General features: G+C 50.0%; 1 protein-coding gene across 3 annotated transcripts in view; it reads right to left on the reverse strand.

Annotated features, from left to right (window-relative positions):
- BMP1 (bone morphogenetic protein 1) overlaps nt 1-13,723 on the reverse strand; it is a 42,165-nt gene that overhangs the window by 15,639 nt on the left and 12,803 nt on the right. For all 3 annotated transcript variants that reach the window (XM_059178536.1, XM_059178545.1, XM_059178555.1), the window contains 6 exons: nt 13,329-13,453; nt 12,661-12,776; nt 4,809-4,911; nt 3,115-3,231; nt 2,721-2,866; nt 2,428-2,623 (listed from right to left, as the gene is read on the reverse strand). In XM_059178536.1, coding sequence (XP_059034519.1) covers nt 2,428-2,623; nt 2,721-2,866; nt 3,115-3,231; nt 4,809-4,911; nt 12,661-12,776; nt 13,329-13,453 — 803 coding nt within the window. The remainder of the gene's footprint in view (nt 1-2,427; nt 2,624-2,720; nt 2,867-3,114; nt 3,232-4,808; nt 4,912-12,660; nt 12,777-13,328; nt 13,454-13,723) is intronic.

Genomic DNA, 13,723 nt, shown 5'->3' on the forward strand with positions numbered 1-13,723 from the left:
CCCGGAGTCATGACCGGAGCTGAAGGTAGATGCCTAACCGACTTAACCACCCAGGTACCCTGAGAGTCTCTCTCTCTCTCTTTTTTTAAAGATTTATTTATTTATTTGAGAGAGAGAGAAAGAGAGAACACAAGTAGGCAGAGAGTCAGTCAGAGAGAGGGGGAGGCAGGCTCCTTGCCGAGCAGAGAGCGGGGAGCAGATGGAGCGGGGCTTGATCCCAGGACCCTGAGATCATGACCTGAGCCTAAGGCAGAGGCTTAACGTAATGAGCCACCCAGGTGCCCCCCGAGAGTCTCTTTAATAAATAGACAGACTGGAAACCTACATGCCAAAGAATGCTACTGGACACTTAAACTATACACAGAAAGAAACTAAAAATGGGTTAAAGCCTTAAATATAAGTCCTGAAATCATAAAACTCCTAGAAGAGAACACAGGCAGTAAGCTCTCAGACACTGGTCATAGTGATATTTTGGGGGGCTCTGTCTCTTCAGACAAGGACAATGAAAGCAAAATAAATAAATGCGATGATGTCAAATTTGAAGGCTTTTGCACAGTGAAAGTAACCTTCAATAAAATGAGAAGGCAGCTTAATGGGAGAAGATATTTACCAATGCCATATGTAATAAGTGGTTCATATCCAAAATATATAAAGAACTCATAAAACTCAATATTTAAAACAAACAAACAAACAAACAATTGATTGAAAAATGGTCAGAAGATCTGGACAGATATTTCTCCAAAGAAGACATCCAGATGGCCAAGAGACACATGAAAAGATGCTCAACATCACTCATCGTCAAGGAAATGCAAATCAAGACCACATTGAGCTCTACCACCTCACGCCTGTCAGAATGGGTAGTATCAGAAAGATAAGAATAACAAGTGTTGGTGGAGGAGTGGAGAAACGGGAACCCTTCTGCACTGTGGGTGGGAATGCAAATTGGTGCAGCCACTGTGGAAAACAGTATGGAGGTTCCTCAAGCAGTTAAAAATAGAAATACCATATGATCCGGCAATTCCACTTTTGGGTATTTATCCAAAGAAGATGAAACAGCGATTCGAAGAGATACACGCACCCCCCTGCCCACTGAGATGTGATTTACAACGGCAAAGCTATGGAAACACCCGAAGGGTCCACTGATAGATCAATGGATAAAGAAGATTGGGGAGAGCCATTCAGGGGAATATCATTCAGCCATGGGAAGGATGAAACCTTGCCATTTGTGACACCATGGAATAAGTGAATTCATACTAGGTAAAATAAGCTAGACAGAGAAAGACAAATGCCTTATGTTTTCACTTAGACGTGCAGCCTAAAAACAAAACAAATGAACAAACAACACAGAACAGAGACAGACTCATAGACACAGAGAACAAACTGATGGGTGCCAGAGGGGAGGGATTGGAGAGATGAACAAGAGATGAACAAGAGAGATGAACAAGGTGAAGGGGATTAAGACATACAGTTTTCCAGCTATAAAATAAATGAAGACGGGGGATGTAACGTACAGTGTAGGGTATAGTCCATAAGATGGTAACGACTTTGTAAGGGGACAGACGATAACTAGATTCATTATGGTGACCATTTTGTAATGTACATAAATGTTGAATCACTATGCTTGAATGCTTGAAACTAATAGGATATGGTATGTCAATTATCCTTCAATTTATTTTTTTTTAATTTTTAAAAAAATTTTAATTTTTTATTAAAAATTTTTAGTCCCAGAGGTACAGGTCTGTGAATCACTAGGTTTATGCACTTAATAGCACTCACCATAGTATCCTTCAATTTAAAAAATGTGTTCTGGACACACTGTGGAATACTATTCAGCCTTAAAAAAAGAAGGAAATTCTGCCATATACAGTATGGATGAATCTTAAGGACATTATCTTTTTTTAAGATTATTTGAGAGAGAAAGAAAGAGAGAGAGCACGAGTGGGGGAAAGGGCGGAGGGAGGGGGAGAGAGAGAATCTCAAGCAGACTCCACATTGACTCGGGGCTTCATCCCAGGACCTGAGCCAAAGTCAAGAGACAGATGCCTACCCCAATGAGCCACCCAGATGCCCCTTAAGGACATTCTGTTGAGTAAAAGAAGCCATTGGCAGACAGAGAACTGCAGGATTCCACTTACGCGAGCTGTCTAAAATAGTCAAGTCCAAGAAATAAGTACGAAGAGATGGAGTGGAATGATGTTGCCAGAGGCTGGGGGAGGGGGAGACGGGAGTTGCTGATCAACCCGCATAAAGGGTCAGTCAAGCAAGATGAGCAAGCTGTTGAGCACGTTTTGACCTGTGGACACAGGGCAGATCTCACGCAAAGGCTTCCAACCACACAACACCAGACAATTTTAAACACTAGCAAAAGGAATGAAGGGGCTGGATCCGCTGCGGGGGCTGGGCTGCGTGGCGAATGGGAGGGAGCACCTTTGAAGAAGTTGACAGCAAAGCCGGCTTTGTTAATGGATCCGTCAGAGACGAACTTGAGCCAGAGGCGGCTGGACGTGCTCTTGATGTCGTCGGGCTTCTCATAGCCACAGTAGCGTCCGATGAGGGTGCTGCTCTCGCTGTGCCCATCGCGCACCTCCAGGTAGTCGTAGGCACAGCTGTCGTGGCGCTCGATCTGAGGGTTGGGGCTCAGTCAGCAGGGGGAGGGGTGGTTGCCAGGCCCAACACCTGGAAGCCCATGAAGAGGTGTGCCTGAAGGGTCTCTGACCTACCTCGAAGGACTGGAAGGTGAGGCCCACGTGGAAGCCTTCAGACACCTGGATCCGCCAGATGCAGACTTTGCTGGGCCGGTAGTCATCAGGGTAATTGGGCGACTGGATGTGGCCATTGTCCTTTTTCACATCTCCCCCACAGATGGCTTCAGGGACACAGAGCGAGGTCAGTTAGGATGCTCTGCCCAACTCAAGAGCCCCTCTCTCCCTCTCCGCCAGACCTTCCCATGGGCCTCCCCTCTTCTCAGTGCCCCCGGGGCCTGGCCAATCCCACCAGGATCTCAGCTTCCTCCCTCATGGGTGCTCAACCTTGCCCCTGGGGTGCCAGGAGCAAGCTGTTCTGGGATGCCCGGGGACCCCGTATCTGACTCCTCCTGCCACTCTTCCTCAGTACCTTCATAGACGGCAAAGAAGCCCTTCCCGACCCAGTTGCTGCTGCTGCGGAACTCCACCCAGAGGCGGCTGTCGGTGGAGACAATAGGCTCTGGTAGTTTGCCTCCACAGAAGCGGCCTGTGCAGACAGTGTGGACAGAGGGCAGTGAGGCCTGAAGCAGGTCGTTCTCACCTCCCTGCTCCAGGAAGCCAGTCCTGCTGCTGCAGGGGGCTCAGGGGCTCTGGCCCTGCTCTGCACTTGGCAAGAATTCCTAAGACCCTGCAGCTGGCCTGAGTCTAGTCCAGGACCTAGCATGGCCTTGAAGAGCCAGAGAATACTAGACTTCTAGAGGGTTCTGTGCACCTGTGGGATGGAATATGAATTCAGGGAGGAAAGGGGCTCCTCACGCTAACCAGCTGTATCTGTGTTTTATTTACTTTTTTTAAAGGAACATGTGACCGCCATGTTCTCATTTGATCTCCATGCAAACAAGTAATCACCAAGAATGAACACAGTTTTCTTTGGACATTACTAATGTTTTCATCTGACCAAATGCAAGAGATGTCAGAGGACCCCAAGGAAATCCTAGAATCCAGGGACTGGGTCAGAAAATGTCCCCTTTGAAATAAACCCTGACAAGAATCCGTGTCAGCAGGTGGGGATGGTCATTTGTGGAATTCTTGGTAATCAAGAATCAACAAGGGATGACCTGTGTGTTCCAAATAAGATTGGGTGTTGCCCAACCTTCGGCAAGGGCCAGAGGGTGCTGACCTAGGAATGCAAGTTACGAGAAAGTAAGTGGACTCTTGGAAACGCTTCCATGTCTGCAGGAGGCAGTGTTGTAATGACAGCTGCTTTGGGTGACTAATAAGAAGTATTTGAATATCAGAAAGAGGTGGATAGCAATGATTCATCAGCCTGCTTCAGGCCAGGCTGTGGAACGAAGGTTCTAACGCTAATGGGCAGTCCTGGGCAACTTAGGAGCATGCCCAGATTGGAGGAGAATTCACACAGCTCCTCAGGCTTGAAGGAAAAGCCTCTCTTAGTCCTAACTCGATGCCATTAAAGCATCTTCTGTCCCGTGCTTCTGAATACTCACCCCCCCACCCCCGCTTACTCACCACTCCCCTCACCAACAAGGGACAAAGTATCCTGTGCAAACAAGTGAAGGCCACTATTCCAGGTGGGGAGCCCCCACAGTGTGCCAGGCTACCCTGTGGGCACCCTTAAGCCAGACCTTGCAGAGAGAGAAAATGGAGCCTCTGAAAGTGCCCAGATGAGGAGGAGAGCCTGGAGCTGGGGAGTTGTGCCTGTCTATCTCCCTGTGTCCACTTGTATGACTCCCGTGACCCACACACTGAGCATCACCCCGGCAGGAGGCCCAGAAGCCCATACAGAGGACTCTGAGGTCCAGATTGGGAAAGGGACTTCATGATAGAGCTAGAAGGCACTAGTTCTGCCAGGACTCTTGGCTCCCACACTAGGGTGGCCAGATCACCCTTGGCCAGCCTTTGGATTTCAGCAGAGGATGAAGAGACTGTGATTTAAGTAGTTCTTAAGAAGGAATTAGCCACATCAAACCGAAAGCTTTTGCACAGTGAGGGAAACTGTCAACAAGATAAAAAAGCAATTCACTGAATGGGAGATGATATTTGCAAATCATACAATGCCACAGCCACAGAGGAGGCGGGGGAGGGGGTGGGCTCCTGCATTACCTCGGAGGGGCGCCTTCCTCCAGAAGCCGTCCCGGACCTCCACGTAGTCATACCAGCACAGGCGGCTGCGATACAGATCCATGGACGTGAAGTTCAGAATGATCTAGGGGACATAGGAAGAGGAGGAGAGTTACATGGCCCCCTACGCCTCACCAGCCTCGCCTGCCAGCCCATGGTGGGGGCCTGCCTTCCCCTCTGTGAATAGTGAAGAGGTCCCAAAAATGAGCTCCCGGCACAGAAACGTCCCTCCTCTCCCCAGCTGTCTGCCAATGGCGGCCAGCATCCTTTTCAGACATCCTGGTTCTCAATATATGTAGCCTTGTGGAATCTAATAAGTAAAATGTCTCATTTTTCTTATTCCCTTCGTGAGGAGCCATTGCTTCCGCCTCGACCCAGCTCTCCTCCCTGACAAGTTCAGTAACACGAATCCAGCATCTTTAGAGGGATGACACCTCAGTGGGAGGCGTGTGGGTACTGGGGACTCTGAAATGGGAATGAAGGGTCCAGAGGGGAGAGGCAGAGAAGAAGGGCTGAGTCACTGTGGTCACATATATATTGAACAACGATCCCAGGCAGGGAGCCATCCTAGCGGCTAAGGGGAATACCGGGTCCGAATGCTTCCTGTGAACGGGTTTCAGGTCTGTCCCTGTTAAGGGGCTTAGGAGTCAGAAGGATATATACAACTGAAAATCTCACTTAGTAAAAAAAACTCAGACTCCACACACACAGGCCTGAGCTGAGCTGTCACCTCTGCATTTCCTGATGTGAGTCTTGGGTAAATCACCCAAGCTCTCTGACCTCAGCGGCCCCGAGCATGACCCGAGGAAAGAGCACATCACCCTGACATGGGACTCATCCCCACTGCCCTGAGTGCCTCCTGAGCATGAACTCCAGCTGGTCACGTCACACTAGAGGGACGTTTGACACTTTGGTAATGTCCAACCCTCCCCGGCAGGTAACATACTAACAGGTAGAGAAGCACACGACCAGGAGGGAAATTGCTTTAGTAGTTTCCAGAATGTGCCCCAAAGCCTCTTGTGTCTTTAGAGTCCAACAAGCAGGAACTCCAGGGAACTGTTCGCTGTGACCTAAGGGGTGTGTCCCGTGCCCACAGGGCCCACCTGTTAGATCTAGCTGGCTTCCCTGCTGGAGGAAAAGAAAATAAGGAGATCTGTCTCCCCTTTGGCACACGGCTGAGTTAGAGGCAGGCAGAGCAGAGGCGAGAATGAAAGTGATCCCAAAGCTGGCACTGGCAACCGTGGTCCATAGCCTGTCATCAAAGTTGTGATGGTCGAGGTTCAGGGAAGAGCTCTGGCTTGCTGTCGCTCCCTGACACGGACCCCTTCAGAATGTTCGGTGATTTCCACATCCACCTAGATGATGTTTCCCATTTCCTGGCCTCTCCGCCATGACCTCCCCTCCCCACCTCTTCTTCACACATGGCACATCATGCCCTAGACCTTGTTCTCATCAGTAACTGTGCCTCCTCCCACAGAAGCTCAGCTTCGAGGAGCCCACCGTCCAGCCACGTGCCCCCATCTGTCCTCGCTCACCGCTCTCTATGGAGTCCAGCAACACTTCCAATTCACCAGGACCGTCAGCCTGAGCCTATGGGGTTTTCCTGCCTTCTACCTTCACGTACTCACATTTCTCCTTGCCTAGCTTGGGACTACACCCATTCCACTTCTCTTCTTTTGATTCGTAACATGGGCTGAAATGTGTTTGTGTTTGGGGAAGTGTTTCTTAATTGTGGTTCTCTGGGATGTAACCGAGCAAGCCCAGGTTTGGAAAAGTGCCTATATTACTCTCAATGATTGTTACCAGTCATCATGAGAGCTATTGTTATTATCCAGGTAGAAGTCCTCATATTTTGAAAAAACTGATGTTGAAAATCTGGCTCTTGCTCTGGAGACAGTGTGCCCAATATTTTATCTTTCTAGAAAATGCCTGAAATGGGACACAGAGGAAGTGGCAAAGACCGGCAAAGCCATGATCTAACTTTATCATTACCTCCTTGCAAAGGACCTCAACTTTCTCCTTTTCCTGAAAATCCCTGATTAAATCCGACTTCTACCTACTCTGTGCCTCTTCCTAGATGGTCAAATGTAGTGGCTAGAGAAAATACAAGCACATTGACTGTCTCACTTGAAATGTGAGACTGACTGGGCCCTTTGAGCTGCCAGGCCCACCTTTTACAGCCTCCCCTTCTCTCCTCAAACCACCCGTTCCCCTTCTTGACTCGTAGTCCTGGCCCTGCCATCAACTTTTTCCAAGATTAGTTCAGTAGTCCCTACTCTTGATACTACCTCTCACTACAGCAGGCCTTTCATGATAAAACTGGATCTTATCTTCCCACTGCTCAAAATCCTTTAATGCATGTTATTCAGAGTAAAATCCAAAGTCTTCACCATGTCCTCTAAGGCCATCTGTGGTCTAACCCCCTGCTATCTCTCTGACCCCGCTCCCCACAATGCCCTCCTTGCTTACTTGGCTGTGGCCACATTGGCCTTGCTGGTCCTCAAACATACCAAGCCTGCTCCTGCCTCAGGGCCTTTGCATTTGCTGCCTAGAAGCTCTTCCCAGCTATCTGCCCAAAGCGTTCCCTCATTTCTTGTCCATTTCTCCTCCAACTCACCTGATATGAATGAGGCCTTCCCACATGGAACAGTAATCCCCGCTTCGCTCCTTTATCTCCTACTGCTGCTTTCCTTCATGACATCGATCACCATCTAACTTACTGCGTTTACTTTTTATTTGCTTGCCCATCCCTCAGCCCTGCCAATCTGTAAACCCTTCAAGGCCAGGAATTTTAATTCACTACAGAATCTTTGGTGTATGGCATGTAGGAGTTGCTTCATAAATACTTCTTGAATAGAATTTTGCTTTTAGGAATCTATTTTACAGATACATTTGCCCCAGTGCATAAAGATCTAAATCTTGAGATATTTACTGTAGTGATTTTGGTTAATACTAGAAACTTATAAAAAACTTAAATGAAACATCCATCAGTGGAGACCTACAGGGGATGCCCGAGCAGTGAAGAGAAATGGGGATGACAGCATGCTAAGCGGCCATGAACACGCCTGAGGTAGAAGTTGATTTGTGAACACAGAACCCTGACCACAATTAACTGTTGAGTGAAAAGAAGGTACCTGAGACCATATATCCATACACACATGCACACACATGTACTTGAAAGGGTCTGAAAGGATCCAGCAAGTGTTACTCATGCCTAGTCGCCTCTGAAGAGTGGGATTTGAAGAAGAATCCAGGGGAGAATATCCACTTCTTACCTTAGAAATTCTTCTATTTTTCAAAATTCTTACAGCACGGATACATCATCCTTCTATCTGACAAATAACAAAACTCTCTTTTAAGGAGTTGCTGGATAGAAGAAGGAAAGCAGAGGGCCCAGGGAGAGAGCTCTGGCTCCTCAGCTTATGCCCCCCACCATGATTCCATGTGGCCTCCCGGGTCTGCCAATCAATTTGGTCAGCAGCTGGGCTAAGAACAGTAGCAACTTTCCTGTCATCCTCAGGAACAACTCTGGCTCTGTTCGGGGCGGATGAATTCACAGCCTCTGAGACCACGCCCAGCCAGCGCTGCCCCAAAGGGCCCACCCGAGACCTCCCATGGGGCAGGAGGGACCCGCGGTCGCCTCACTCAGGAGGAAGAGACCTGTGCTGGCGGTTAGGGTCACCCTCCAGGGAGGCATGGCCGTGGCTATATTGAGACCGGAGCTGTCTAATTAAGCGTCGTAACAGCTTCTGTCATGTGGAAACAGCTGTACTCTGGTGGCAGGGGCACTGCCTTTGGCCAAAGAAAACCTGGCCAGCTCCACCACTTCCTGGCTGGTGACTCTGGGCCCGTGGCCTGATTTCTTTGTGCCTCGGTGTCTTTGTCTAAAACGTGGAGGCAAACCTAAGGAGCTGGGGGATTAAATGAGATACAGCATGCGGGGTCTCCAAGTGGAACCTGCACATGGGAGGTATGCATCACATTTGTGGGCTGCTGTCAGGGAGCAACTGGGACAATATGTTGACTCCTGGGGACCCACGGCCTGGCTTCTGTCTGCCTTGTTGGACCACTGAGGCCCATCATTTCAAACCTCTGGGCCTCCATTCCCTTCTTTGTAAGATGGCAATGGTCATAGACCTACCTCACAGGACTCAGGGAGCTAATGTACGTAAGGTTTGTAACACTGACGCATGTAAGAGTCACGCATGCAACGGACATAAAGGCCACACATATATACTACAGTGTACGTCACTCAAAAAAAGTTAATTTCACTACTGGAGCTGAGTTTGCCCAAGATTTTGAACTTTGAAATGGGTTCATTCCAGAAAGTGGAAGTAGAGGGAGGCAGATGGGGGATGTGGAACCCAGGGAGGTTGAGCAGGGATTTCTCCGTTAACAGCATGATAATAACAACTAGCCTCGATTGAACCCCCACCACGTGCTAGGCGCTGCTCTAAGCACTTCATGTACATGAACTTGTTTAATCCTTGTATCATCAGGCCCCTGATGGAGGCACTACCACCAGGCCCACGTTACAAATGGGGAAACAAAGCCCAGAGTGGTTAAGCAACTTCCCCAAGATCACGTATCCAGTAAACAGCACAGCAGACTGGAGTCAGACCCAGACACTCTTCCACCCTGGCTCTTCAACTCACACCCTGAACCACCACTCCATGTGGCCTCTCCAGGCCCGCCGCTCGATTTGGCCGAACAGTTGCGCCAAGAATGAGGGTCAGCTTGGCCTTCGCCTTCAGAGCCCCACACCCTTCAGCACCGGGAAGCAGGAGCTCAGGGGAAGGTCCTGCACGGGCCTTGTCAGAGGAGGGAGGGCTCCCCTCTCCCAGCTGGGGGACGGGAGGTAGGGTTCAGAGAAGACGTGACAGAGGAGGAGGGATCTGAGTGAGTGGGAACTTGAAGAACGGGAAGGTTATCACAAGGCAGGGATGGGAATGGGGGTAGACACTACTTCCAAATCCGAAAGACATTTTCAGTTCTTATCTTCTTGGCTTTTTTGCGACAGTAGACCGTGATCTCCTAAAACTACTTTCCCGCTCAGAAGGAGCTGGGTTCGTGGTTTGGGAGACACTGTCAGTCCTCTTTGGGACAGCTGCTAATGACGCATAGTGTGGACACTTGGGGGTTTTAGGAAGGCTTCCAACCAGGCTCTTTCTTCTCTGATATATCCCTGACTTGCATAACCATATAAGATAAAATGCACATATCACTCGTACTTCTGGCAATAAGCAGAGAAGCGGAGAGCGAGTGAAAACAACCTCTCAGCCCAGGAGAGACATCAAAGTCCACCCCTGAACACTGGCGGGTTTATCCCAGAGTGACTGTTGAAAGAGCATAGACTTTGGAGTCGGGCAGTCCTGGAACTGAAGGCTGGTTCCACCACGACTGCCTGTGTAAACCTGGGCAGAGTTCTGCACTCTGAGCCCCGACTCCCTCCTCCATACCTGAGAGATGACAGCCCCTGCACCACGAAACAGATGAGATGAATAACGAGGTCATGCACACGAGATACCTACTACTCTGCCTGGCACACAGTGGACGTGCAGCAAGGAATGGCATCACTGCGGCGTCACGATGCCATCCTCCCTAGCTCCCCAGCCTCCGAGAGCCCTTCAAGGGTGCCTGCCCCCTGGGAGTCCATCTCTGGCTCACTTACGACTCTACAAATGCATCCAGGACTGGGAGCAAGTTTTACTTTTGCTCTCTCTGCAACCACACACTGATGAATCTGGAATTTTTCTCTGTAGCCTTCTTCTCTCCCTGGAGCCCCAGGCAGCCCTCTGAAAAGGGCTGGGGAGTCTCTGGGGAGTTGTAGAGGGAAGAGGCTCCAGGCACAGAGAGGCTTCTGCGGCCCAGCCATGTGTCTACTGGAGACTTGGGCCAGCCCATGCCAGCTCAGAACCGAAGGGAAGGAGACGGATCCTGACCAAGGTGTCATATCCTTGCTGACTGAGCAAATCTTCTGAACAGGAAAGACGGCAATATTCTACCCTACTCTAAGTTCCCGGAGCGGGGACTACCTCGTGCCTCTTTCCTTCCCCCTGTGCTAGGCGAGCAGTGTGCACAGGAGTCCGGGGAAGGGCACTTTAGCAATTGTTGATACGGGAAAAGGCTTTAGAATACCCAGTACTGCAATCATGGATTTTTGTGTCGTAATCCAGTTTCTTGGGCCAGCTACTTGATTTTCCCAAGTCTGTTCTCTCATATGCAAAATGGGAATGACATGAGCACCCACCGAGAATGTCACTGTGTTAATTACAAGACATAACACATAAAAAATTTAACACATGCCCGGCCCATCACGCGGTCAATAACCGTTACTTGTTTTTATTGTTATCCGCTGTGAGATCTCCAAAGGCTGCAGCAGTGGAGGCCTCTGGCAGAAGGATCAAGGAAGCTAGGGCAAGCTCCGAACGAGGCAGCAAAAAGGACAGCGATAGTTTAAGTTCAATTCAGAATTTAAAAAAGAAAAAAAGAAAAAAAAAAAAAGAACAAGGAGGGGATGGGTTGACTTTTTCAAGGCGGGTGACAGAATTTTAACTGAGAGAGGTGATGGAATTACTCAACCCTCAACAGAAGTCTAGCACAAATGAGAATGATCTTTAAATTGCGAAAAATAGAATAAGCCCAGTTTGGAAAGGAAATGGAAACCGATTCATTTTGGAGGAGAGTCGGGGAGCACTTCTTTAAACTGGCTTTTGCCTCTAGGCTCAAAAATGACATCAGAGGACACTCAAATAACTAACAGATGTGATCAGTGTCTGTAATCTTGAGAGCTCAGAACAAAAGCTTTGCCAATTTCCAAAAGGGGGGTGTGTGCACGCGCATGTGTGCCTGTGTTAGAAGGAGGGTTTGGAGTGAATTCCGGGAATGGCAAACCACTGAGTTGAATGTCAATCCCCAGTTAAACAGACAGTCTGCCACCATTTAGAAAGGAGACACTTGAATCCTAGGAACCAGTTCAGGTTCACTTGAAACAAAGTATCAGACAAATGTCACTTCCATTTTAAAAGGCGTTTTACCATCTACTACCTGTAGATTTGATTTGGTAAGGGAGTCTGTCTACCTATTCGGTGTTCAGCAACTACTTCCTGTACCAGGAATATGAAGATGACAAAAGCATGGTCTGAGAAGCTCACTTCCCAGTCAACAAGGCAGTGACTCATGGCTGGTTGGTAGTGCTATTAAGGGGTGTCATAGCCAATGGAATAACTCTGCCCAAAGTCCGCCAATGAACCATGTCAGCTCAGAAAGGGATCTTGGATCTGCCTTGATTCGTGCCATGTTTAGTGTTTCAGTCAAAGACCAGGTTCCAAAGACCCAGAAGTCATGCTCACCGACAATTCGGGACAGAGTACGAGGGACGGCTACCTGCTGAATGGAGGCTTCCACATGGTCCTGAGAGCTGCTGGACTGGACAATAGGACCAGGAACGAAATCTAGCTGGGCTCCATACTGTACTAGTACATTAAGTGCCATGTTCCAATCAAGGGAAATAAAGTCTTAACGTTGACTTTTGGAAACAGTCAAAATGCATGGAAGGACATGGGAAGTGCAGGGGTGGGTGAAGCGTCCAGATTCCACATGAAAACTCTGTGGGTGAGCCTGAGAAGCCCTCAAAAAAGTGCCTCTTGTGTAGCAAGGGCTCTCTGTGATCCAGCCTTCCCATACAAGGATGGCTAGAAGCCCCTCCTCAAGACAGTGCTCCTTTTTTTACGGGGTGAATGGGTCTATGTCTCCCAGGTAGGTCATTCACAGCCACAGTGGGACTATGCTCTCCTACTCTGGGGTCCTGGCAGAGGAGGGGACGCTCGGTTACCTTCTCCCCGGGTGTGACTGAGATACGCCAAACGCAGTGCATGTGGGCGGAGTAGCCATTGGGGTACTCGGGGGAGGAGAAGTTGCCTGTGCTGTCTTGTAGGGTCTCTCCGCAGGCTGTCAAGGAAAGGAAATGACTGAACTGCTGGCTGCAGATGCGCGATCCCCCCCCGCCCCCCAGCCTTCTGGCTTCCCGCCCTGAGCTCTGGCTTCCTTTAACGAGGAGAAGAGAAGAATGTCTGAGGAGGGGAGGGAGTCCGGGGTGGTCCTGTCCCTTTAAGATCCACTCCCTGCTCCTCACATATAAGCTCACAGGTCTGACCTCTTCAGCCTAGTGCTGCAGGATGCCCTGTTTCCTTTGGTGGGCCTCGCTCTACCTCACTCCTGGGAATTGCACTGCTTGCCCTCTTTACTGCTCCGACTGCCCTATTCTCCCAGAGCCCCAGAAGGTGTGGGGCTCGACACCTCACCACCACCCAATCCCAGCCCCTGTTTGGTTCCTTATCTTGAACAGTGCCCCTGCCTGGGTGTTCCCACCCCCAACACCAGGCAGCCTCTGGCCTTCCCTAAGACTTATGGCTTTAGACTCCTCAGCCCCAGGCCCTGGCCACTGGTTGCCTCGGAGCTCTGTCCTCCACCCCTCCCTGGCCCGTCCCTCCCCGCCCCGACCTGGGCACTTGTAGAGCTTGCGGGCCTGGGCGATGTCCCCCTTGCTGAGCCGGGTCCTTTGGCCGATGGGAGGTTTCACCCCATTGACCTCGTACTTGGGAACAATGGTGTCCAGGAAGATGCCCCTGAGGAGGAAAAGCCCGACCTGGGTGAGAGTCTGATGGAAGGATGGGTGGCATGCCTGTGTGCACCCAGGTCATGACCCTGCCAGAGCCCAGACATTCCTCCGTAGGGTCAGGGACGGGTGGAAATATCTCACCCTGTCATTATGCTGCCCACTGACCAGCAGCCACCCTGCTCCGTGGCAGCCACATGGCTGGAGCCTGGGGGAGCCCCAGGAATACTCTGGGAGGTCAGGGATGCAGGTTCCACATGCCTTGGGGACCTGCTGGTGC

This window comes from Mustela lutreola, chromosome 1 (assembly GCF_030435805.1).
Source record: "Mustela lutreola isolate mMusLut2 chromosome 1, mMusLut2.pri, whole genome shotgun sequence".
Lineage (NCBI taxonomy): Eukaryota > Metazoa > Chordata > Mammalia > Carnivora > Mustelidae > Mustela > Mustela lutreola.